The sequence below is a fragment of the Lygodium microphyllum genome, chromosome 27 (genome assembly GCF_053477565.2).
Source record: "Lygodium microphyllum isolate KBCC chromosome 27, Lygodium_microphyllum_v1.1.10, whole genome shotgun sequence".
Taxonomy (NCBI): Eukaryota; Viridiplantae; Streptophyta; class Polypodiopsida; order Schizaeales; family Lygodiaceae; genus Lygodium; species Lygodium microphyllum.
The window spans coordinates 13697024-13724856 of NC_141161.1; the positions used below are offsets into that span (position 1 = coordinate 13697024).

Below are 27833 nucleotides of genomic sequence, written 5' to 3' on the forward strand. Positions count from 1 at the left end.
AAACAGTTGTTCACATGGACATCGTCTCCTCTTGATCTCGTAGGAGACCATATTCGGGTCCCTCAGTGAGTTGCTCTCTCCAAGAATATATATATTCCAAAATCCAGAGTCTCTTTGGGAATCTGTTAGCCATAGTACTGTGTTCTATCCAGGATAGCAACTGTTTTAAAAAACCCGAGTTTATTTGGGAATCTATTAGCCATAGTACTGTGTTCAAGAACCCAAAAGCACTTTATCAAAAGAAAACAGAACATTAAAGGGCAGTTACAATTATGAGATTTCTTGGGAAGTATTGTCCCTATCTCATGGCTTGTCAACCAAACTTCAGAGTTGGTAATGGAATTGCTTTCCAGAATAGGCAACTGAACCTATTTAGAGCAAGTCATAAGCTGCAAGAAAACACTGGCAACTTCTTGATCTAGCAAGTTACTATTCTTGCCCCTCTTTTCAATGCCCATAGAGACAGATGAGCCAAAACTTCACTGCTTCCAAGCACGCCCATCACATCCTTACTGTATCTTTTGAGCATGTAAAATTCAGCATTTATATTGGTATATTTTCCCACTTAAAAACATATGTTTCCTAAGGCTAGCAAGCTTGATTAGTTAAGCCCTTAGCTTTGGAGTCCTTGAACAGATTTGGCAAAGATCCTCTAATCTCTCCTTATTGTAACCTTATGCTTCTGGGTCTGGGCCTAGTTAAGCTCAACTAATCAAGCTTGCTATCTGTAGAAAACACCTGATTTTAAGTGGAAAAATATGACCATATAAATGCTGAATTGTACATGTCCAAACGATACAGTAACGATGTGAGGGGCATGCCTGGAAGAAATGAAGTTTCTAGTTCATATGTCTCTATGACCATTGAAAATAGGACCAAGGACAGTAACCTGCAAGATCAAGAAGTTGCCAATGTCTTCCTATAGCTTGAGCACAAAGCTTTCATGTAGTTCTATGACCTCCTCTACACTATGGCATATGACCTTCTCTAAACAAGTTCATTGGCCTATTCTATAGAGCAATTACATGACCTACTCTAAAGTTTGGTTGACAAGCCCCAAGATGGGGACAATACTTCACATGAAATCTCACAATTGTAGCTCCCCTTTAATGTTCCATTTTCTTTAAATCAGCCAACACTTAAGAGAAAGATTCTAATACAAACTAGTTGTGAATTCAAAAGTAAAGAAAAAAGGAAATTTTCATTTATGAGTGTCCTTTAATGACATCATCATCATTAAAGAATGGCCATGTAAATCAGACAACTGCATTATAACTTGTTTACATTTGAAATTGAATATTTGATTTTGTTCCATCAAAAGATGGACACCTTCAAAGTGTGGATGAGAGCCCCACAAAAAGAAATCTCTAAGAGAAAAAAACCAGAAAACTTGCTTGTGTTTGGAATTTCTTTTAAAAGTGGATTTGAGTACCCCCAAAAAACAAGACCCCTAAAGCAACCAAGAAAGTAAAAAACAGAACTTCTTAGTGATCTAGAGGTTTGCCTGCCAAATTGATTCACAGACCTACCTAACAAAAAAATAATATGCTTGGATATTGATAAAAGAAATGGCAAAAATAAATTCTACAAGTATCTGGTTCATTTTTTATCTAGCAGCCATCCTGAACCACCACTGGACATTCAGGCTGTTATAGCTGCATAAAACATGCAAGAACCCTGTGGGCGGATGGCAGATGTCTGCCACTCTGACTCCCTTGTTCCACTTGGATCATAAACAAGGGTCTTACAGACAGGGTCTGGCTTCTTAGGAAAAAGTAATAGTTTGCCATTGAAACTGCCCAAGCAGAAACCCACATTCAGGCTTCCAGTAAAAGGCACTGGAATGTTTTTCCATGTGTTGTCTACTGGATTGTACATTGCTAACCTTCTCTCGTTCTTCCACTCAATACAGTAAACTTTTTTACCTAACACTGCATGAGCTAGAACCATGACACATCCATTCTTCAATTCATCCCATCGTTTAGTCGCAGGATCATAAACAGCTATACATCTGGAATTACCTATGGTGTAGCTTGACCGCCCACCCATCACATAGATATTTCCTTCTATTCCACATGCAATACATCCCCATCTTGCTCGCTTCAAACTTGGAATGTCACTCCATTCATCCTTCTGAAGATCATATACTTCAACACTTGCAAGATTTTTCCCATCTTCTGCACGGCCTCCTACAACATAGACTAGTCCTCCCAGAACAGCACAAGCAAAATCATACCTTGCAATGTGCATACTACACACTTTGCTCCACCTGTACATAAAAACCATTCAAGCCATTTCATTTTTCAAAAATTAATGTGGCAGATAAGGCAGAGCTAAAAGGACTTGGAGAAGGAATTAGTATGGTCCCTTCCAGTTTTCAACAACTCGATTGCTTGTGAAAAAGGACCTCTCTCCGAGAGTAGTGGCATTTTCCATAGAAAAGAAAATTTATAAGGTGCAAAAATAAATATAGAGTCCAATGCAATGAAAATGAACACTAATCAGAACAATCAACTTGTGAGACAGCATAGACCACAGTGCAAATGAGAATAAATAGACGACCCTTTCCGTGCGCTACAAAAGCTTCTATGAAATGAGAAAAATACTCGTTAAGTACATTCAATTGGTAGTCAGAACAAACACTTAAAAAGTGTCCCACCCACGAACCAGTTAAAACATTATGAGATGAGTGATAGCTTCCTTGCTTTGTCTATTCTCATTCACATATCAAAGCACAGTATCATGTAAGTGAAGGCTCAGTATTAACAGGTATAGCTATCATTGGGTTGACATAAGATCGATTTTTAACTGTCTCAACTTCCAACACATCTACACAATGTCCACCCTATGGAAGTAGCATGCAATACCGATGGGCTTGGTCAAGCTAACGCCCTTAGTTTACAATAGTTTCAGACTTACAAGCAAGACCCACCCAAGCTCAGAAGCAATCAAGCATTTCTTAGACAGCAGTGAGTGCACTATGGACAGCAAATAGACAAGTTTGAGGTACATTCCTATGTGGTGATTAAAATACAGATTGGACCACCCAGACTACGGCAGGATGGTCAGTGGAACCACACTGAGGTTGTTGCCTACCATCACCAGTCGATAGGCCTTTTAGGAAGAAACCCTTCATATTCCAGCCAAACCAACTGTGCTGTTCTAACAGGATTGTTCACAATTATTCGGTAAGAGATGTCCATAGATGATCTTCAAACAAGAACTGAGTTCACTCCTTTAACAGCAACTGCAGGCTATGTGATCTTGTCCCTTCACATTAGACATGTGAAATTGCACACGCATCCAAAAGTGTATTTTGTCATGCAACATGGTTCATTTTGTTGTCTTTCAGCTCCCATGCTTTCTCCACATACAATGTTAACCCCATAATTGTTGGTACTATCCATACGTTTGTTTGGAGGACCCATTGTGACCACCCATGTATTGAGGACAGAAATATTAAGCAATCTATATTTTATTTTTATTGGACTACTGATATTGTTACATCCTTGGACACCTGAATGGGCACTAGCAGCACTAGTCACAATGGTCATCAAAGTGACCAAGTGCAATCGTAGTAGGGACACTTAAAGGGTTAGGGCAGTTGAGTCCTATTTATAGAACTTAAGGCCCATTTGTGCATATCATTGTGTGATCACAATTCTTGGACTCGACCCGTAGGCCAACACATCCACATATACTAGATGGAGTTGGGCTAGTGATATGGGATGCAAACTCCTAGGATGTGATTGTGACCCAGTAAACTACTAGCTCCCAAGCTCAAGGGTGACCCTGTTTGACTCTATGGCTAGGAGAGAATCTTTTGTTCATTCCCTTTATGTTCATTGTCATGGGTACAACTTATGTCATGGCTCCTGTGAATCTAGTGTCCATTCCCTTTATGTCCATTGTCGTGGGTACTGCTTGTGTCATCCCTCCTATGCAAGTTGGATCTAAAGGAAACAATACCCGATGTAGAGGAGAGAGAAATGAGAGTGAATAGTAGATAATAGACGGCATGAGAGCAAAACGGAATACATACTTGCTAAACTAAATTGAATGATAGGTGACAATACAACTAAGCTTTAAGTCAAGATGTGACCTAATCACACTTCCACCAACTAACTAGAGTGAAGTTTATTCACTCCAGAGCCTAGTGTCAGTACTTTAATGCCATAAGAAACTAGGTATACACACCCTATAGTGACACTATAATAAGTGTCCTCACCACACAAATTACTTTGGGGACTACCCAAAATTGGCAAATTCTAACATCCCCCTACAATGCCAATGTGATGAAGTACAAGGAAGATCAATCGCCAAAGTAAGCTTAAGGCCTTTCGAAAAGCCTCAAAATTCTCTCATGATAATGCTTTGCTGAAAATGTCCGCAATATTTTTCTATGTAGGAACATATACCAAGCTGATCTCTCCTACATAATCTTTCTCTAACATAAGGATAGTGAACCTCAATGTGTTTCGTGTGAGCATGAAGCACAAGATTTCATGCTACCGTAATAGCACTCTAACCATTTTAAAAAAAAGAATGTAGGACCCTCCCATAAGATCTCCGCAACCATACACATTCAACTATTGTTGTTTCCTCAGCCTCACAAGACGAGGTAGCCACTATAGGTTGTTTCTTACTAAGCCATGAAATGCATGAACTCCCCAAAAAGAAACAATGTCTACTAGTAGATTGCTGAGTGTCTAACTCACCAGCCCGAATCTGAATCATTGTAAGCCTATAGTTGCAAGTCCCTCCCCCCCCCGCCCCCTCCCCCCGAGAAAAAATAATGCATGTCTAAGTACCTTGCAAATAGCAAAAGACCCAATTAACATCTTGCCAGTGTACTGTCCGTGGACTGTGCATAAACTTGTTCACCTGAGATACTATAAACTATATGTCGGAGCATGTGTTGCGAAGGTAAATAAGACAACCAACAACCTAGTTGTAAATTGCAACATCAAGCATCTCACTACCATCATACATGGACAGCTTTAGCCTTGGCTCCATCACAGTGCTCATAGGCTTACAGTCTTGCATGTTGAACCTATGCAAGCCAACAGCCTAGCTACAAATTGAAACATCGAGCATCCCAATACTATCGTGCACAAACAACTTTAGCCTTGGCTCCATCAATGAGCTCATAGGCTTACAATCTTGCATGTTGAACCTATGCGAGAGCTTGTCCACATACTGTGACTATAATTGGAAATGCAATCCACACTTACTAGAGAAAACTAGCTGACTATGGGAGCAACGGTGATGAGTTGAGACGAGGTTTGAATCCCATGCCAAATGGAGGAAGATTTCAATAATTGGATAGACCAAAGGTCATCCATTACCTTAAGGTTTTGAGGGCTAGATAGCTAGCCCAATTATGGAAAACTTTAGATTAAGTGCGCAATGGCATGAACAATACTAGGATGGGTGAACTCCCAAGAAGGGGAGGTACAAGAGCCCCCACCTGGTTTCTAACTTGATATCAAAGCTCAAGTTGCTCAACTCGGTTGGCACTAGGACCTCAACCAAGGTGTGGCTTGAGGAAAGGTATTGGAAATGCAATCCACACTTACTAGAGAAAACTAGCTCACTATCAGTGCAACGGCGATGAGTTGAGACTAGGTTTGAATCCTAGGCCAAATGGACAAAGATTTCCATAATTGGATAGACCGGAGGTCATCCATCACCTTAGGTTTTGGGGGCCAAATGGCTAGCCAAATTATGGGAAACTTCCAGTTAAGTGCGCAATGGCATGAACAATATTAAGATGGGTAACGTCCCGTGAAGGGGAGATACAAGGGCCCCCACCTAGTTTCTAACTACTATGACATAATGATATCACACTGATTTTGGGTAAATTAAATCTTCAAACATTAGTCTAAGCAAACCATATCTAACATAGCAAAAGCATGTTTCAAATTAGCCTTCAAATCTACAATTTTATCCTTCTTTAGGTTGGTGACCAACATATCATCTACATAGAGCGATAACCAGCAAGTCTTGAGCTAAAAATTCATTACTCACTGATAGCTCTTTAAAACAGCCCCAAAATAGTAAATTACCAAAAGTTTCATTAAATAAAGAGCGATTCTAGAGAGTTTATGTGTCCCATTGCAAAATTTTAATTTGGGAGGATCCTTCCACGTCTATAAATAGAGAGGCTATCTATCATTCAACCCTATCCTTGTGTGCAAGTTTCTCACTCCCACATATAGATTTCAGCCATCAACCACCATCCCTATGCTATCTAGCCCTTACCAATTGCAAAACCGTCCTCTCCAAGACCTAGCTTCTCCATCTTGTTTGCCGTTTTGCTGCTTAAATGCCTCATATAGCTGCATTTTCAGCTGCCAGCTAATGTCACTTGCAACTTCCTCATCATCATCACCCGGATCAGCTTGCGTTTACAGCTTCAAACTTAGCAACAAGCTAATCTCCATCTAGCGATGGAATCAGCATGCATTTTGCCAACTAGTGTGGCTGTCTGCATCATTTTCCTCCTCTACTATTGCCTCACTGCCTATTGCGTTGGTGATCAACATTTTGTGATTTTCTCACCCTCCGATACTTCTGACTCGTGGTTACAAAACTTGGGATTTGTCTTCAATGCAAGTCACACTTCAACACTCATTGCTCCGCCCTTGAGCATTCTGTACATTCTTATATTCATTTACTACATTGATTCATTCACTTCTGAGAGCTCTCCTTTCTTTGTCTCTGTTTGTGTTTTTGCACTTTGAGTTTTGCACATCACTGTCTAAATCTTTGTGTTTCAACCATGGTCATACTTTTTATGTTTCCCTAGTGCAAACCCTAGCATATATTCTTAGCAGGTCCTCCCCTTCATTCTTAATGTAGATAGTGGGAGAATTTGGACTATTTCTAAACCCAAGATTAGCCAAATAAGCACCAAATTTTGAATACCATGCATGAGAAGCTTGTTTTAAACCATAAAGAGCCGTATGCAACTTGCATACCATGTGCTCTTATCCTTTCACCACAAAGCCTAGAGGCTATGAAACATAGACATCCTCATGAAGGTCACCATTCAAGAACACAGTCTTTACATCCAACTATGCACTTTCCAACCATACTTTTCAACCATAGCACATCATGTCTCCTTATAATCTATAACTTTCTTTTGAGCATAGCCTTTTGCGACCAAATGTATCTTATACTTGTTAATGATCATAGTAGGCTCAAATCCCAAAACAAGAGATAAAAGACCTTCAAAAACATCGCCAAAATAATGCATGGATAGCATTTTAAACCGGTCGTGTGAAAAGGCTGCATTTTCAGCAAAGATAGCATCCCTGCCAACAAAAACATTGCGAGTGCATGGATCATATAATTGATAGTCCTCGCTTTTCTAATTGTGGGCAACAAAGATACATATTTTGCCTTAGCATTGAGCTTCCCACGAAGCTCTTTTGGCACATGAGCATAGGCTATGCATCCAAACACATGAAAGTAGTCAACCTTTGGTTTCCTCTCATGCCAAGCCTCAAAAGAAGTGAAAGTTTTCAATGCCTTTGTAGGTGCATGATTCAGCACATGATGAGCACATTGAAAGCCCTCGAGCCAAAATCTGTGGCAACCCCTTAGATTTCATTATGCATCTAGCCATCTCCACAAGTATCCGATTTTTCCTTTCAACCACACCATTCTATTGAGGTGTCATCCTCACAATGGCCTGATGTGTGATACCATTGTCAAGCAAAAAATGTCTCAAATGTACAAGATAGGTATTCCCCCCCTCCATCCATGCGAAATGTCTACATTTTAACATATTTTAGTATCTAGCTTTGCAATCAAGTATTTAAAGTGCATAACCAAAGCTCGTGTCTGATGGAACCACATATATCTAAGTGTATAAGCTGCAACTTACAAACAACATGCATTGCACCATGCTTTTTGAAGACAGTACAATGTATCTTTCCCAAAATACATCCTCACATGCATGGAGAGTTGGAATCTCAACAAAAGGTAAGGTATCCACCATCTCACAATGCAAAGGAGTCAAATATACATTCCATCTTACACAACCAAAGCGAACAGTTAGAACCATTTGTTGAAAAACCACTCCTTTAATTCAATCACTTCATTTAGGGTTTCACACTAACAGCCTCAAAAAGGGCTGTCACCCTCATTCTACGCACTTTAATAGTAGGCACCCACACAATGGTGCACCACCCCTCATTCACATCCAGCTTGCACAGTCATTCCACTCTCTTCATCATTCCGACACTCTTCTCTCTCCTCACCACTGCTACTCATACCCCTACTAGAGGACACTGCAATTTATAGCCACCTTCCATCATCTTCCTACCTAGCACCAACTCCCCTCCATTTGAAGACAAAGTCTAGGTTTGTGTTTTGCACTCCAAGAGGATCTCCATCAATAGGCATCACCTCTCCCACACCTAGCATCACCCCACCATCTACGTTTGGCAAGTTCAAAGGTTCCTCAGCCACCTGGTATCATCTTCCCATCTTGGCGTCAACTCCATCCACATCTAACATCAGTCTCCACTCATTTGGTGTCATGCACATAGTTCCAAATATTTGCATTTGCAGCCTAGCTTCACACCTCACATTTGGCATCATCGTCCTCCTCCAAGCATCAACATCTAGACTACTCTCCCTGCGTTTAGCAACTCATACACACCCAAGTATTTGCATTTGCAACCTAGTCCACTTCCTAGCATCAAAGGATTACGCTTTGCTCCCTCGACAATTGGTGATTATCTTTTTCATCCTTAATAACATTAAAGGACCGCGCTTCGCTCCCTCAACAATTGTCCTTCACCTTCCAATAATTACTTTGATAGCCCGTTGCCCAAAGGACTAAAATTCGCTCCCTCTACAATTAGACTTCCTTTAGGTGCTACCACTTGATTAAGACAAGACAATGCAATCATCTTCTGAGCTTCAGCTCCACTTTATCATCTTTTCTTCACATACCATGATGCGATGCTTCATCATCTTCTTTTGTGTTTTTCGAGTTTCTCTTCTCTCTCAGTGTTTGCCACACACTTGGTGTTTCTTCTACAAATCCTATTGTCTCTATGGTTTGTCCCATATTCTAACACCATCTAGTCGGTCTTCTTTAGGTAAAGAAGGGAGAATAGGCACTTGAATAGGTGGTGCCAAGTGGGAAAATTTAAAGCTACTAGAACATGCTCTATGGGAAACATGGAGAAAGGGGGGAGGAGAAAAAGAATGGTGCTCCAATCGATGAGACCAAACAAAAGGGCTCGTAGACCTCCGTTCTTCACAATGATTATGTTGCTTTTCAGAGGAGTGATGAGAAATCTCCTTGTCAAAGTCGTCACAGCCATTGAACCAATGATTAGATATCTTCAACACTCGCAAACACCCACAAAATCAGTCTTTTGTTATAGACCCCGAACAGTGGAAATCAGCTACACCTCCGCGAAGAAAAGACTGTAGATGTCCCACCTAAGTTGTATGGACCAATTACCTACAAAAAATCTATGTTTCCAGCAATAAGCATATCACTAAAAACTATGTTTTCAACCTAGGGGTCTCCTCCCAAAGGGATAGCTCCATAACTCACTTTGGCAATGATACCATGTGAGAGTATACAACAAAAGAGAATCATGAACATGGAGAGAAAGAGAGAGAAAGACAATCAAAGATAAAGGAAAGAAATAAACATTAACTAAAGAAGAATATTGAATACAAATGAGAGGATTGATCAGTCCCTACATCCAACCTAAGGCACCAATGAGAAAACCGAATCACGCTGAATAATGATGATAGCATTGCTAACCGTGACGAAGGCAATGATGGTGATGGAGAGGGAGAGTATGCAATCGTTGTTCATGATAGAGAAAAAGATTGCAATACCCCAACCAATGGCCAGCTATAAATAGCTGGAAACCAACAAAATTGCCCAACCAAATCTGGCCAACTAGCCCTAATTGGGCTGACTGCAATAAATGCAATCCGCGGCTGTAACAAAAAAACTATACAAATGTTGACATGGCAGTCCTCAAGCAAAGTCACAAGGTGGCTAGGGCTGGAAGCTAGCTAGCAAAGGCTGCAGAAACTCTAAACTGCCTTGCAATGTGGCTAGGGCTAGAAACTGAAATGGTAGTCCTATGTCTTCGTTAAACTCTGACACAGCTCACAACTAATAGATGACACGCTGACATACGGAAAATAAGGCAAGCTAACAAAATCCAAGGTAAGACTCCGGAAGAGAATTAAGAGTGATGTTTACCATCTTTGGATCTTCTATAACCAGCCTTCCTCCTCGAATAGGGTGGTAAATAACCTAATTAAGCACTATTTACAGCAACTAACAAATCCACAAAACTGAAATTCACACTTTACCAAATAATCTTGGACATTGGACACCCTATTGACCCCAAAACTAGTGTCCCTTTCGGTATTTATTTAACTTAATTGAAGAAGAAGTTAATGTACAATGGGATTCTCACAATCCCTTTCGGTATTCCAACTCTCCTTGCTGTCAAAACAACCAGTAAGTCTTTAATCTGATTTGCCCCTTGATTTGGGTAATCAATTGACCTTCACCCGCTTTGATGGAGATGGAAAATGCCCCAAATTCAATTATTTGTTGGTCCCTCCACTAGAATAGGCTAAAGCCTAAAAACAGCTTCAAGCCTATTGAATCCAAGTCTTGGAGCTTCCAATTTTTGGCACGCTTCCAAGGTTGTTGCTAAACCCTAGTTTCTATTGTAAATTAGGGTTTACACCAAAGAAATCTGAAATTTCTCAACCTCTGGTGATCTCAATGCTGCAATCTTTGGTGCAAGGCTGTAGAAAAACTGAGAGATAAAAGAGAATCCTAAGGAGAGAGAAAATTTATACTTTCTTCGCGAAGAACTAAAGAAAATCTATCATTTACTACTGTTGCCATGTCTCAATAGCTTGTAGATGCACAGAACTGAAGAAAATCAGTCATTTACTGCTGCTCCCATGTCTCAATAGCCTGTAGATGCTGTCGCCAGCTGTTGATTGGTCTTCTCCTGTTCCTAGCTGCCTCAAAAGTTCCTCCAATGGCTGCAAATTAGACCAACAGCATCTCCTCCTCCTCTCTTGTAGACTAAACATACTAAAATGCCACTCTCCAACCTCTAAACAAGATAACCAAGCCACCCAAGTATCGACAAAAAGTTTATATTAATCTAGAAAGGCAAGAGTGAATCTTCAAGGAATGAGACCTGGTCTTTATCTATGTTCATCCTAAGAAGAGTTCCTTGTCCTTGTGGCAATTCAAGAAACTAAGCCCAAGATACTATGGGCCATACAAGGTTATCAAGTGTCTCAAACCCAATGCATACAAGTTACAACTTCCTAAACACTAAAAATTTCACAATGTTTTTCATGGTAGTCCATTGAAAGGTTATATAGCCAATATTGATCATATTCTTGATGATCAACATGTTGTAATACCAAGCCAAGGAGTATCCTAATGGTAAAAGAGAGAACCCTAAGAAGCAGGACAATTAGAGAGTATCTCATCCAATGGAAGAATTATCTTGAAGAAAATGCGACTTGGATTGATAAAGAAACACTAAGTAATGTCCCCAGTTTCTTTTGAGATAAAGTTGTAATACCAAGCCAAGGATTATCCTAATGGTAAAAGAGAGAACCCTAAGAAGCAAGACCATTAGAGAAAATCTCATCCAATGGAAGGATTATCCTAAAGAGAATGCCACTTGGATTAATGAAGAAATGCTATGTAAGCAATGTCCCCAACTTCTTTCCAAATGAGGACATCTCAATTCCTCTAAGGGAAAGAAAATGCAATGACTCAATTCTCCCCGTCCCCACCACATGTGAAATAAAGCTTAAGGGAAGGGATTACAAAGAAAATTTTAAAACTTTAATTTATAAAAATCTTGTCGTACCTCATTGACTCCTGCCATCACACCACCACCATGTCCTCTTCAGCTGCCATGTACCCCCTGCCATCACCATCGAAAAAGGCATCCCTAGCAGTAGTCACTTTCCCAACACTAAAGGTCGATGACCTCCCTACCATGCAACCCAACATCTAGACAATCTCAATGGCAATAACAAGCGAGAGCGAGAGCGCGAAAGAGAGAGAGAAAGAGAAAGAGAGAGAGAGAGAGAGAGAGAAGAGGGAAGGGGTACTCCTCTCTAAGGCTATATATAAAGCCTTAATACTTTGGGGTATTGACATTGCCTTTGGGGGCCCGAAACGTTGCAAAAAAGAGGGGGGAGAGAGAGAGAGAGAGAGAGAGAGAGAGAAAATATGCCATCATCAAAGCTCTAAGGCCCTACAATCAAAATGCCTAGCTTCAAGAAAGTGAGACAACTCCTTCAATCTTTATTAGTACATAAGAGAAGCTTAAAAGGGCCAGCTACACGTGCTCAAGATCCATCAATCAAGGGATTAAAGCTTTAGAGGCTTCAACGATAACGAGAGCATAACCCAAACTAGAAAAGCATTTTGAGTGTAAGCGGGCTCAAAGAGTACAATTGAGGCTACGATGACTACCCATCCGCATTGTAAACCTCCCAAATTCTTCTATTGCATATAAACTCCTGTAATGAAAAAGAATGTTTTGAAAGACTTGACTTAGATTAACCAAGTAAATCAACTAGGACATTGTACCTCTTATTAGAAACATTATCTTCAAGGCATGATGTAACTCTCCCATAGAAAATACTTGGGATTGTGTTTATCTCTTTCTCAAGGACAATACATTGCTTAAAACTCATACATGTAAAATAACTATCCTCTTGGGATCCTCATTTTTGTTTTGTTAAAATGATTTAAAGATATGTTTGTTGCTTTGAAAATTGTTCTTGCTTAAAACTCATATATATAAAATAGCTATCCTCTTAGGATCCTCATTTTGACTTTGTTGAAATGATTTTAAGATATACTTGTTGCTTTGGAAAAAGAGACGATTTCCTAATTGAAGATAGACCAATTGCCTTGTTTGTGTATTTTGAAAAAGAGATATTGTTCTCACATGGGCAGATTCTTGGATACATACTGAATCTCCCTCAAGGTTAGTAGCAAAAACCCTACACCAAGGGGGTTTGTTTAACCGCATCGGGAGCTAGGACCGGCCCCTTTTGCAAGAGGTCTCTCTGTAAAAAGGATGTTAAGTATGAGGCAACAAGGGTGCTAGGAGGGTCTGGCCATAAATTCTTACACGCCTAGGACCTATCTAACCCCTACAAGCCCAAGATGGTCTTCCTAAAAGGCCCTATTACTAGTTCATGATAGAAACTTAGCGGATTGTACCTCCAAATTCGTCCTCATGGACGAAAAAAGATATTGTAATAAGATAAACCTTTAAGACGAATAAAAAACTACTTGACAAGAATTGCTTACTTATTTAAGTGTTATTAACTAATTTACATGAATAAAACCAATGCTTAAAGAATAATTAAAGAAGTTGTTTTTACATGTTCACATAAATGTGGTAGGTAATTAGAAAACTAAAGAACGCCCGTCTTAAAAGGAAAGCAAGAGGATGGAACCCTCGATGGGTTTGTCCTAAGGTTGAGTGGTCTCAATCAAGCGAGGGCTTTTTTCAAGGTTGCGTTAGTTACGAAATCACACATTGACGCAATTCGAAAAGCAAGTAGAATCTTGGCTTTGTGTCATTTTAGGATACCAAAGTGAGACTATGCCCTGTGGACAAAGGGGTTGACATCCTGTACTCCCCATTATTTCTCACTCTGTTTGAACCAAGTGCAACATAGGTCCGCTTTGGTTCGCATAAACTTGTGCAAAGCAAACGCTCAAAGACTGATGCTAGATGATAGTTAGATGACCTTACTATCAAAAGACGACGTACTAGCAAGATTGTAGGGTTTGCGAGAAGGAACACAAAGTGAACTCAGCAAACATTGAAAAGAGAAGAGAAGAGAGAAAAAACTATGATGAATGAAATGATGAAGATCTGAATCATGGAGTGAATGTGATACAAGGAAACAAGGGAGCCATAGCACAAGGAAGATGATGAAGACAACCACGGACCACGAACCGCAATGTCCTCCTGAAGGGGTGTGAGGGCAATGGAGAGGCTCGAGAGAAGAGGTGATAGACTGAATGAATCAACCGTGAAGAATGAGTAACAGAGGCAGCCTATAAATAGACAAGTGAGTGTCTAGGGTGGCGTCTGAAGGGAGAGCGTCGGCTATCTAGGGTGATGCCCCACTGTGGGCACCCAACCCCTTTTTGGGGCTATCCATTGTGAAACCCTAAACGCAAAACACAAAACGCAAACTGCAAGTGAAGGATTTCTCAACATCCCCTCTCAAGCCCAAAAAGGGGAACAAGAGAAGAGTGAGGTGGAGATGCAATGCTACAAACTGAAGAATGCTCATGCAACAAGTGCCACTTGGACAGTGTCCCTTGTGGGAAACATTGTTCACTTGCCCAAGAGCCCTAGCACAAAGATGATGAAATCATGCAATGTATAGGAGAAATGTCAACCTTTGTGTGGTTTCGAGAACCATAAGGATATGCTCGTACTCGATTTTGAGAGTTGGCTCCATACTGACCAAGTGACCTTGGCTCCATGCTGACCAAGTGACCAAGGCAAGAAGAAGAGGAGGAAAAAGATGTAGAGGATCCCTAAGATCCAAATTTTCCACCTGAAAGGTAACCTCCAATAAAGAACAGTAGACAGAGTGAACTAGAGAACCCAAAACTCAACCCTCAGGAGAGAAGCCACTAGCTTCATACATCCATGCAGAAAGGAATACAAAGGCCTCGTCACCAAGTCACGACTGAACCTCCAAGGCCCTAATCTAGATAAATCCTTGAGATCGTGGATATCAATAGGTGAAATGACCGCTAGAAGAAAGCCACCCGATCCAAGGGTAGAAGAAGGTAAAAGGCCTCTACCAAGGTGTGCAAAGGACTAAGCGGTCGGTGGGAAACCCCTTTGAAACTGGAGGAAAGGGAGCCCCCCTCTGAAGTCATTGTAGATGTAGATGGCCCCTCGGAGGGCAAAGAAAGATTTACCCCCTCTAAATCCCCCTCCGAGGTAAATAGGGAATCCAAAAACTCATGATCACAAACTCTGAAAAGTCTGAGGACAAAGAAAGTGCCGCTAGTTGTGCTGAAGAAGGTATCTGGGGTGGTGAAGAACTCCCAAAGATGGCCTCTCAAACCTAAGTAGGCGAGGGTGGAGAAGGGTGGGGCTCAGGCTGAGCAATGAGTGGATAATAGTTGTTGCTTCTCAATGGAGTGGACTAGGAAGTCCAAGAAGAGGATAGCAACCACTGTCTCTCAAAGGAGCGGACTAACGAGGAGACAATATCAAACAATCATTATCTCTCAAGGGAGCGGACTACAAAACCGCGGGCTGTGGTAGCCATTGTACCCGTAAATAGGTGGGAAAAGATTGTTGTTGACATTGCAAAGATCTCCTGGAGATCATAGCACCAATCGATCCTCCATGTGCTCAAAAGGACTTAGTGCGCATCAAATACATCTTATTACCTTGAGCATAGTACTCTAATAGCCAATGCAAAACAATCTGTGGCCCAAAAAAGAGAGGTGGCACAAATAGTGCCAGGTGGGAGACACATACTCTCCGAGGGATGGGGAGCAAAGGTCAAAGTCAGCGAGCATCGATGGTGTGTCCAATGATGCCACAATAAGAGCACCCAATAGATTGGTCATCGGTTGGTAAAGAAGCCATGGGTACCAATGCGCCTTGCTAAAGAACAAAGAGATGGAAGATGTCAGCCATGAACCATAAACCACAATGTCCACCTCAAGGGGTGTGAGGACATTGCGAAGCACAAACTGCAATATCCGCTTCAAGGGATGGGAGGGTAGTGGAAGGCTTGAAAGTGAACTGCCAATGGGAGGAGGATGCTACCAGCAGTAAGAGGTTGCAACTAGTAGTCAAGAGTAGCCGCCGACTGACTAGGAAAAGCCACTAACTGCAATCGCAACTTTCAACAAACAGAAGTAGCTGCTAGAATGCTGTAAATAAACAAGAAGTGCCACTAGCAGACCAGACTGAACCACCAACAGACTAGGTAGAACTGCCATCAGAAAAACGCGAGGTGTAGCAATATGGTGGAGCCACCAGCTGAAGGGAGGAGCTACCGGCTAAGAAGGAGGAGATGCCAGTTGGAAACACAAGTTCCAACAAATCAAAAAGAGTTATCGATTGTAGAGAACAGCCGCCAACAGACTGGCTGATCCACCAACAGCAAGAGCCACCGGCTGACTAGGAGGAGCCGCCAATTATCAGCAAGTTGAAACACATGCAAAAAACAGCATGTGCAAGGGAGAGCAACTACCAGGTAAGGTGTTGATGCAACGGAAAAAGAGAAGTGGATGCCAAACCCGCCACCAGTCTTTGCCTTCACTAGGGTGGAGGATCTTTACCGCTATTTGAGCAAATTTAGCTTAAATACCATGTCAAAATACGACATACCAATGAGACAATAGGGTTTGCGGGAACGAACACAGAGTGAACTCGGCAAACACTGAGAAGAGAAGAGAAGAGAGAAAAAACTCTAATGAAGGGAATGATGAAGATCTGAATCATGGAGTGAATGTGATACAAGGGAACAAGGGTGCCATAGCACAAGGAAGATGACGAAAACGACCACAAACCACGAATGTCCTCATGAAGGGGTGTGAGGACAGTGGAGAGACTCGAGAGAAGAGGTGACGGACCGAATGAATCAACCGTGAAGAATGAGTGACAAAGGCAACCTAAAAATAGGTAAGAGATTGTCTAGGGTGGCGCCCAAAGGGGAAATGCCGACTATCTAGGGTGGTGCCCCACTGTGGGTGCCCAACCCCCTTTTTGGGGTTGTCAACTGTGAAACCCTAAATGCAAAATGCAAAACACAAACTGCAGGTAAGGGATTTCTCAACACTTTACCTTCTATAGGGACCCAGAATCAAGTTGATCCTTGTGCATTATGACCAAAACCTTCCTATACGAAGTAGACTCAAAGGAGTCTAGGCGACAAACTCCATGGTATTCCAACAAGTCCCAGATAGTGTCACTTAAAGTATCTCTTAATATACCACCAAAAATTCATACCATTGAAGGCTCTTCAATCCAATATGTTCCACAAATTGACAAAATAGTCTTTCCAAAAAAATTCAAAAGAAATACCTAGAGCTTCAACAATATTAACCGAATCCTTTGAAGCAAACTTCACCTTCTTATACTGAGGACACTCTCCGTCACTGCAAGTGTCCTGTCTGATGACACGCAAAGCAAGGACCCTTTGAGCAATCCTCGCTATGAGCTACTTTGTGCTTACTATCCTTTTTCTTACACAACTCTGAAGGTGACTAGTAAGTTACTGCGGGGGTAAAAATTTTCTTTGACTTGAAGGTAGAGACAACTTGATGGGACCCTCCCATAGACTACTTGTTTCTACTAGCAACCAAAGCATTATTAAAGTTTTTTGCATACATATAGACCTCCTCTAATGAATGTAATGGATTGCAAAGCACCTATTTTGGTAGTCTGACGACACTCCAAAAAGATAGTGCATGTAGGGTAACACCTAAGGATCATTCAAAGCCTTTGTTTTGCGAACAAGATCTTTGAATTCCTTTGAATATGTGTCCAATGTCTTCTTCCCCATGTCAAGCTCAAACAATTTACAAAAAATTTCAATTTGAGTGTCGATAAGAAAACACTTCCGAAAAAAGGATTAAAAATCTACCCATGTTTTCGGCTTGGTGTGTTGCTCTATCCACCAAGCATATGCCTTCCACTATAATATGATTTGTATTTATCCAAATACATTGAGCTGTTAGCAGTCATGTTTGTCATGCCTTGTCATCTCCTGCCTGTGAGCCTCAGTCTGAGTCAGACGAGGACATTAGGAGCTCTGCCTTGTCTGTCATGTGTTATGATGGGGGAGGCTAGTCACTCTCGGCTGGCTGTCTTAGGATGTGTATTTCTTTTTGGCCTCTTTTAGTGGGCAGCCACTGGCTGCCCGGCCACTTTTTGGTCACTGTTGTGGGGCGCCCATTTTCTGGCATTTTTAGGGTTTGCGCCCATTTTAGGATTTGCGCCCATTTTAGGGTTAGGGTTAGGGTTTGCCCTTTTGCCTATTTATAGGCAGCCCCCCTCCCCACTTGATCACTTGTTTTCTTGCAGATTCCGACACTCCTTCTCCCCCGTGGTGGTGCTGCCATCATCATCAGCCTGATCTGGTGCCCTCACTGACGCTGTGGGCTGCGTGCAGGGACTGATCAGTCCATTTCAGTGTATTCAGCATTCATTTCAGTCAATGCAGATTTCTCTTCCTTATTTTCTGCTTTCTCTCTCTCTCTCCCTCCGTGTTCGTATTTCCTCTTCCGCAGCACACTCTCACATGAGCATCATCAAATTGATACAAATCAAAATAAGCTATCCATTTGGCCACCCATGAGTTGATGTTCGCCTTGTCACATTTGTTTTTCTCTTTAGCCAACCCCTTATATTCGTGAATGTGGCTTGTATCATGTCTCATGTGCAAGTTGGATCCTAGGAGAATGTCATCACACTCATCTCCCAATCATAGAGCCAAATGGGGTCACCCCCAAGAATAGGGACTAAGAGCACTCCAAGTCATAACCACATCCCAAGGATTGGCATCTCGTACCACCAACCCACACAAATCGTACACAAATGTCTTGGCCAACGCATCTAGAGTCCAAGAATGGTAATCACACAATGATACGCATGCACAATCAAACCTTGAGTCCTATAAATAGGACTCCAATTGCCCTAGTCCCAAAGTGTCTTTTTAGTGTATTTGCACTAAGTCACTTTATAACCAATGACCAATACTACTAGCGCCCATCTTAATTTCTGGGGATATAACAATAAGCCAAACCCTAATTTGGGAGGATCCACTCGTCTATAAATAGACAAGTTGCCCACCACTCAAGCTATATAGCCTATCTATTTTTGCAAATTATTGGCGCCCTATCTTTGCTATCCACACCTTGTCTTCTAAGGATATCCCAATTCAAGCTCATCTAGCCCTCCATCTACTATGCATAGATGTTGGTAGCAAATTTCCAACCTGCTTCCACTTCTCCAAGTCATCACAATCAATGTATGACCAATCTTCTACCTGCATTTGTTGCTGTATAACTTGAACCAACTAGCATTTGTAGCTCCCAACTTGTCATCAACCTGCCATTTTATGATAAACAACTCTATTTTCCCTTTGCTGTCCACCCCCCTCATTCAAAGTCCAAACTCTGTTCAAACTATTGTCTACTATTCAAGCTATCCCAATCACGTCCAGCACCAATCTCTCCAAATCTACATTTCCTACTACCATACACATTCAAAGGCTGTCTATTGCATTTCGAGAATTGTTAGTTTACGACACTCTCTCCAACTCATACTCTCAACCTCAAATCCTAAAGACCTGAGAGTTTACAATTTAGTATTCAACTTGCATAGTGTATCTACATCATTGAGCATCATATATATTAAATATCATTCATTCATCTTCAATGTTCATTGTCTCTGAGTTACCCAAACCCTACAAAGTTTTTTTATCAGTTTGTGCTTTGTCATACGATTGTGTTTGTTGTCTGTAGATAAGTATTTCTTTATAAGGTATCAAAGCTAGGTGCTCTCTAAATAAACATAGGCTCTGGATCGAAAAGCTCGTCACCAAAAATAGGAACTAAGGGAAGATGACTTTGAACACTTCTACACCATTTCAGTCTCCATTATACCCTATGCCAAGAACCAAGTACGAGTGGGCTTCACAACTTGCCCAACAAGATTCCAACACTAGGGGAGAGACTTCTAATTATCATGGAGTCGACAGACCCTTCGAGATTTCACATGCAGAGTGTGACTTAATTCTCATCCATCAAGCCCAACAAGCTATTTGACCTTCTTTTTATTTTGTATTATTATTGACTATCTAAAGCTACTTGCTCTCCACTTCATAATCATATAATACAAGCACACCATCCTATTGGAGAAAGGAAGGCCACAAGCACTCTCCCTGTTACCCACAATCCTTGCTTTTGTACACACTCTTGCATTTTGCTTTGTGAATTCCAATTTTGTTCATATCTTCTATCAATTCTCCATCTCTACAAAAGCTCTACCTTTTTGCTTCCATACTCCGCATCATTCTAACAAGAAGCTAAGAATAAACATGATGCAAATCTGGATCCCAACAACCTACTATTGTATTAATAGATACAAGGCAACAAGCATAAACTAAAAGCAAATGTACTAACCACAAAGGGGATGCCATTCATAGGTTGAAAATCTAGAAAACAATATCAACATGTGACCAAAAATTTGGTTGACATGGCCATTGATCTAGCTGACCTGAAATATGGTGGAACCAAAACTTGGTTGACCCCAAATTTCTCCACCCATGCACAACCCAAGACATAATCATATGTAGTGATTACTCCAACTAGCATGATTAACCTACCACAACATAGGCCTCCAAAAGCTCCAAGTCCCACCAAAACCTCCAAAAGTCCATTTTACCCACATCGTATTGTCTCTGAGCAACTGCTTTATCTATGTACATTGTAAATGTACCTAGTGAGGAGATGGATCATATCATTACGGATTATTCTATATCTATTGAAAATTTCTATATCCCATGGCAAGTTCAAAGGACCAACATTTATCAAAAATGAGAGAGCACAAGCCCCAATGGTTGCTGCCCAATGCATTACAAAATCATTAGCATGGTCGCATTGGCTGCCACTACCTAAACGTTTCCAATGGCAACATCTCTGCTCAACTCCCTCATTGAGCACAAATTTCATCCATAGTTTCAGCCTCTTGCTCCTTTTTGGCTGCATTTCCACCAACTGCTTCTAGCCTAATGTTGCTCGAGTCTAACCACCTCACGTGGTAGTTGTCTCAGCTCCAATTATGTTGCTGCTACACCACACACTCCTGCACTTAATACTCCTTATGCAACTCTCTGCTGCCATTAGAAATATTATACCAGACTTGGAGCTGCTAATCCAAGCTCCTAGACTATTGTGGTCCTGCTCCATCCTCCTCTACTACTAGTCCAACTGCTGGGCTAATACACAATCACCTTTGTGCTCCCACCCAATTATTGTGGCATGTATCAAGTTGCAGCCCCCAATTCGTTGTTGTCATGACAATTGCTATATGTAGCAACCATGGCACGCATCAATTGTGATGAGTATGGCAGCAGTTGCATCTCCATCAAATTTTGCATTTTTTTATGCAACCTCTTCTCTAGATACATTGCTTTTTATATTTCACAACTGACCCCTCCAAATAGATATTCAACCAAGAAGGTCAAAATACCATTTTGATGATATCTTACTATTCCTATTGACACTTTTTGTGGTATCATCATGAGAAACCATCATAAGCATGCTGAACTTTTAAACCCCTTCATCTTATCTTTCAAAGGCATCTAAGCTGGTAGACTCAAACTCTCACTTGACAATGAAGATTATGTCCTTATCTGGGTAGCTCAATCTCAATGCTGGTGAGTATCTGGTGCAAAATGATTCGACAAAATGATGTTGAATGCTATACCATAATTCATGATGACAACTTATATGATCATTTTCTTGGATTGTGTCATGCAAAATTGTAAGAGGTCAATTGTAGACTCACCATGTTGCTCTGCAATGAATCTTCAACAGTCATTGGAAATCCAATATGCAGTGTTTATTCTTACCATCCATTCTTGTGGCTTCAACTAAAGTTTACTCTAACAACTACAGCTTGCAAGCTGCTGCTTGTATCTAACATAATATGTCGGTATGCACTACGACTTTTGACTGGTCATGCAGCTTGCAACTATTAGTTGGCAACAATATCAGATGTTGCCTCGAACCTCAAGAAAAAGTAATACTGCCACAATGGAGTGTGTCAATTAGACATAGCTCTGAATTAGAATTGTGCATGACAGTAAAGGAAGCAAGCAGACACTACAAGCACAGACTAGTCACTAAACCAATATGAGCCTATGAGCACATGTAGAGGAAAGACTCACACTTCATGATGTTTGTTTCTGATATTTGTCATGGTCGAACAGAAATTAATGACCACATAACCACTCTAATTTGCTATGTGTTGTCCATGCTAATAAAATAAACGATCGCATAACCACTCTAATCTGCCACATGTTGTCCATGCTACTGAGTTACAAGTTTACCTATCATGTGCAAGCCCATCTTGGGGATGCACTTAGATAACATACCCGTTTACTGTCCCCTTGGCCCTTGAATATCCATGATGGTCACTATCAATCCTGACATATAGTCCTTAGGCTTGACTCACCATCATTGTCGCCAGAAGTCATTCCTTAATCTTCCACAATTGGGAAAACGATTGGTAGACTAGATACATGCTTCAAATAATTCCCCTTGCTCTTGTGAAACTCAATGACTGGGTTATCACTTGAAATTGAATATCCTTTTAACAAAACCATCATGAAAATCGGAAAAGGAAACTCAATACAATTAGGTTTTCAAACACATTGACTACAGCAATAAACCAAGGGAAGTTATATCTACTGCCCTCATTTGCTCCAGTAAAGCTGCTTAGACAAAACCCACAATATAAAACTGAGTTCCAAACTGACACAGGTTTTAAAATCAAATATCTGGACAAACAGAATCATCAAATGAGAAAAACCAATCTGACTTGGGAGAAAAGATATGCTAACATCAGTCAAAAGTTTTCTGGTTCCCTCGTACAGATATGAATGTCACTCATGTAGAAATGATAATCCTTGCAAACTAGATCTTAGAATTTGCAATATGATCAGTAATGCATATCTCAAAAGAAGTATAAATTGTAGAGCTAATACTATTCATTAAATCATGTAGACTAACCTACTAAAAAAGCCATCATAACTGAAAAATGAGATAACAAACCCAAGAAGTAAAGCATAACCTGTTCAGTGCTGAGTCATACTTCAGCACCTCTGAAGTAGCTCTCAACCCATTGGCTTCTTCATATGCCCCACCCAGAATCAAAAGCTTCCTATCAACAACCACAAATCCAAAACCAATTTTGACTGGCCCTGGCATTGGTGGAAGAGACTTCCACTGACTGCAATCTGGACTGAGCACCTGCCAGCGGTTGGTCTGAGATCTTTTCTCCTCAACTAAAGCATACAGCCACTCTTCTAGAGTACCAGCTGCCTTCCTTACGTGGTAAAACTCTCTACTCTGTAGAAGAGCCTTCCACGCCTTAGAGACACAGCTCATTGCTGGGAAATCCAACCGTGGAACCAGTGCCAGACATAGCTTTGCAACATCATCTGGAAGACCAGGTATAAGCAACCCATCCTGCTCTTCAAGGGATGTTTGGGTGGGATGAGCACTCACACTCATATCCTTATGACAATTGAGATGGCTTCCTGGTAAACCTCCAGCAAGGGCATGAGGCATTGTCTTGCAAGGGACCCAATGTGAATTCAGGTTCATATGTGCTGGCATGGGTAACCCACCAGCTTCAACTGAAAGCATTTTATTTTCCCCTTTGATTGGCTTCTGGTTTTCAATAGCTACTATGCAAATGTGAACAAAATAGAGATATGCTGCGACAGAAAGCTGAAGTCCTCTCCAAGGTTGATGGGTAAATACTACGTCGACCAGGGCCTCAATTGCTGATATGAAGCTTTGCCATCTAAAGACTCCAAACAACACTTTTCATGATAATCAGGACTGAAATGGAAATGCTGCTTTGCTATGCCACCCTTGAGGAAGCAAATGAGCAGCAAATTCATCTTCTCAGTGCTCTGGCCTGATAAGACGGTGGCTTTGTGAGAGACTCTTAGATTTTCCAGAAAAACAGCTGCTGGTAAAAACATTTCCCAACTTCCTGCCACAGACTTAGAAATTCGTCTGTCCTGTCAAAAAATGGTACTGAGGGCTCTCAACACCCGAATTTCCAAATGGAGAAGTTCTTGGTTCCCGCTGTCAAAGGAGATAATGCATCTGTACAGACAACCGTAGAATTTGTGTCAGGCACAAACAAGACAGGTGACAGTTCACCATGAAAACAAAATTCACAAGAAACTTTAGACAAATCCCCACAATAATTCCCACATTGTGAATAAGACAAAATCCTGAGCTTCTGCTTGGGAGCCACCGCAAAAACCTAGCTAGGTGTAGTTGAGAGCAGGGGCTTGCCAGCCCCGGGTGGCTCCCCTGCAGAAGCTCATGATGTTGAACACTAGCCAGGGGTGGGGACTAGCAATCCCTTGCCCACAACTGCACCTGGCTAGGTATGCGCCGCCTTCCCAGCAAAAGCTCATAATGTTGAACACTGTAGCCAAGGGTGAGATTGGCAGCCCCCGCTCCCAACCGCGCCTAGCTAGGTATGCAGTCCCTCCAGAACAAGAGTTCATGTATGTTGAACACTATGGGAGCAAACACGGAGAAAGGGCTCCTTTTCCAACATGGGAAAAATATCAAAAGCTTCGAGTGAACGCAGCGAACCAGAGAGCATTGTGCTATTCACAGACAAGAAAGGCTAATAGATTCATCTAAAAAGCCGAAAGCTAAGAGAAGAGATTCGGTTACCTGCTGTGAAATCCGAGCACTAGATGCAGAGCTTTAAGACTTTTGCAGTGGCCTTTGGTCGATGGGTTTGAGCAAGGCTGAAACTATGCCAAAAGGAGCCATGGGAGGAGCAGAGGATGCTTCTTCCAACTATGCACAAAGAACAGAGTATGCAGAGTTGGTGGAACAGAGGACCGCCAATTTGTGCAAGTTGGTAAGAGTTGTAGATCTGCTGGAGCAAAGCTTCAAAGGACAGACATATGCAGCAAAGAGAAGGAATCAGCTTCCAAAGACAAATCTCTGTTTCCCTGAGATCAAATGGTGGCCAAGGCAGATGTCTGGAGGAGAAGAAAAGGAAGAGGTAGGAATAGGATCACTTTTCTCTTTGTTTCTGTGGGCCTGGCAACATTGTTTGCCCCTGGTTTCTTCTCTCTCTCTCTCTCTCTCTCTCTCTCTCTCTCTCTCTCTCTGCTCAAATCCCAACAACAATAGACGATCAGGACAAATGTCAGAAAGCAGGCTTACCTTTTCCATCAATCATACACATCAGTAGTGATAGCTGCAGGGCATGAATGATGAGCTAATTTACTAGGCCCCCTCTGTTGCTGGACATAGTACATACCCTCTCTAGACTCTCCCTCTCTCTCTTTCTCTCTGTGCACACTGCACCATGATTGACTCGCCACTCATTCATGACCAAATTTCAAAATCCCTCTTTTCTTTTCTCATTCCTGGGCTCCACGACCTTGCCATCTCTGCCTCTTCTCCAGCACTTAAAGCTTCACATCCTTTAATTCTCCATCAAATGTTGGTTGGCTTAAGGATTTGAAAGCTGATGATGCCTCTGTTTCATCATCTCCTTCTGCAGAGCCCTCAGAGACATAGACACACTCCCCCTGATGAGATGCAATGAAGTTCTGCAATACCAGATCTCCTTACACAAAGTGAAAACAATAAGAGGAAGTGTGCTATTGGAATGGATTATTAATAATACTTAAACGGAGTTTTGACCTGCTTAACGTGCAATCATAAGATGGGCTTGGTGACTCACTGATGAGTCATGAGTCCAGGAAAAGCTAACAAATTTGACCCGGGAATCCTCCAAGCTTTGAACTAAATCTGGATGGTTTTACAATTGCCAGTGATTAATTAATTGGCTGTTTGTTAGATTTTAAGCTTGATTTCCTCCGGATTTGGCTGCTGGTCTCCCCTAGATTTATTCCCAAGTTCTTATCCACTCCATATGTTGATATTATATATACATACACACACACACACACACAAACTATATTGGATCGCATTCACACGAGTCCATCCCTACGTCTCGATTCACACAAATCCGGACGAGAGGCCATTCTAAGAAAAAGGAGGGCCACTATTAGCACCACAGAGCCCAATTAATCCAATTGGGAGCATGTGTGAGTTGTGGGAGGTCAAACTTTCGAAATCTTATATGTGTTATTCCCATCAATAAATACCTTCAAAAGTTTCAATAATTGCTTTACAAAAAGGAACATGTGATAAAACCTTATCGGAAAGCCTACACATATTATATAATATTTAAATAATAATGATAGCTAAAAAATATAACTATAAAGAAGTTTTTTACAAATTCAAATCAGCTTCAGTAAATAAATTTACTATTATGAGCTTGTCAACAAAAAGCACCAAAAGTAGCAATTGAAAAAGAAACATCTATTATTAACATGCAAGATTCAATCACACAACCAATGAAGTTTCTCCAATTTCTTAAATAATCTCCTTAGGAAAAATTCTTCAACCCCCCAACAATCAAACGTTATAACCACCCCTAAAAGGGAGGCAGGCCAAAAATGAACAGCCGTTACTTTGTATGCTGGACCATAGCACATGTTACAAATGTTCTTCACGAGGATTGGACCAATAGGCTACAAGATCAAACCACTTTCTAACACATGAACCAAGGAGGAGGGCCTTAACTAAAAACTAGTTTTCACCCTATTTTCTAATTCTCAAATTAAGTTTAGGGTCACACGAGTTCATTTCCAAATGCCTATTTAAATGTAATTATTATGTTGGCCCCGTCTACCTTTTGCTCCTTACTGGCACATTCGTTTTCATTAGAAAATCATGCCTCTAGTAGCCAATAATATGCAAAGGAGACAAGGCCTCGGCTGGGGTGAAGCATGGGTTTTCAAATAGAAAATTATGAGGAAGTGTTTTCAAATCAAATCTATAGTTTTCTCCAAAAAATAAAAAACATTCCTACATGTCAAGTTTTGATTTCTAGGTTTTTCTAAAAACCCTTAGCAATTGTTTCTGGGAAACCCCTCAAGGGAATAGCTCCCAAGAATGAGATCAAGGTTTGGGAAAAAACAAGTTCACTTCATCGTAGAGCATACTTGAGTTTTGAAAAAGCTTTCTCAAAATGGTGTGAAAGGAAAATTTATTTCTTAAAAATACATCAATTTAGTTAGACTTTTGCAAGAGCATGAAGAAAAAACTTGTTCAAATTATAAAGTGGGTTTCACACCAAGCAAAAGCCTCTACCCACCCTCAAAACGGTACATGTATTTCTTAGCATTGCCCATTAGGGCATATGCTTATACAATGGTGTAGTGACAAGGTGGTGCAAGTCCTAAAAATTTACCTACGGTTAACTTTAGTTAAGTGGTTCACTTAGCCTTAAAATGTGTGGATATCTTGCTTTTTGAGAAAGAAGAGTGTATCTTAGAAAATTTAAGAAAATGAGTGCTCTCTCTCGAAAAAAAAAAAAGGCAATGCTCTTGTGTGCAATAGTGCGCCCTTGTTTACACATTGGGTGTGGAAAGTTTTGCTAAAAAGGTGTAGTTGGCCCACTAGGTAAGGGCTCTTGACTGTTGGAGGATTTGTGTATAGTTTTCTTAAAAAATATTTCCAGAATGCTGACAAAGATTTGACACTTTGCACTAAATTGTATATCTATCTACACCTATATGCTTATTGATTAGACAAATTTGAAAGCACCACAAAAGGCCCATTCCATACACGTCTAAATGAGCACATCTTGAAAGGGACATCAAATGACGTGGCTTGCATTGATCTGTTGCTATTAGTAACAAAGTTGTTTATAGAATAGAAAATTTCAAGCAACACTTCAATGGCATTTAGTTGTTGCAATGTTATAGTTTGAATTAACACCATGTATAAAAGGTAAATGTGTTTTCATTTTAGTCCAAATCACTGGATGCAATGATAATTATAACTAGCATTCCGTGCGTGCATGGAACGCTAGTTATAATTATAACTAGCATTCTATGTGTGCATGGAACGC

The 27833-nt window shown here is 40.9% G+C and overlaps 1 protein-coding gene across 3 annotated transcripts; it reads right to left on the minus strand.

The window, feature by feature from the left end:
* Positions 1–1556: 1556 nt before the first annotated feature.
* Positions 1557–25486, minus strand: LOC148012067 (F-box/kelch-repeat protein At1g67480-like). 3 transcript variants are annotated; one of them, XM_087669733.1, is made up of 5 exons: positions 25067–25486; positions 24563–24940; positions 24257–24428; positions 22926–23974; positions 1557–2269 (listed from the first exon to the last, which is right to left on the minus strand). In XM_087669733.1, exons 4-5 carry the CDS (start codon positions 23501–23503, stop codon positions 1642–1644), a joined length of 1206 nt encoding a protein of 401 aa, XP_087525859.1. In that variant the 5' UTR covers positions 23504–23974; positions 24257–24428; positions 24563–24940; positions 25067–25486; the 3' UTR covers positions 1557–1641. The 3 variants fall into 3 exon arrangements, with proteins under 3 accessions (XP_087525859.1, XP_087525858.1, XP_087525860.1); XM_087669732.1 differs by lacking the exon at positions 24257–24428; XM_087669734.1 differs by lacking the exons at positions 24257–24428; positions 24563–24940.
* Positions 25487–27833: the final 2347 nt, after the last annotated feature.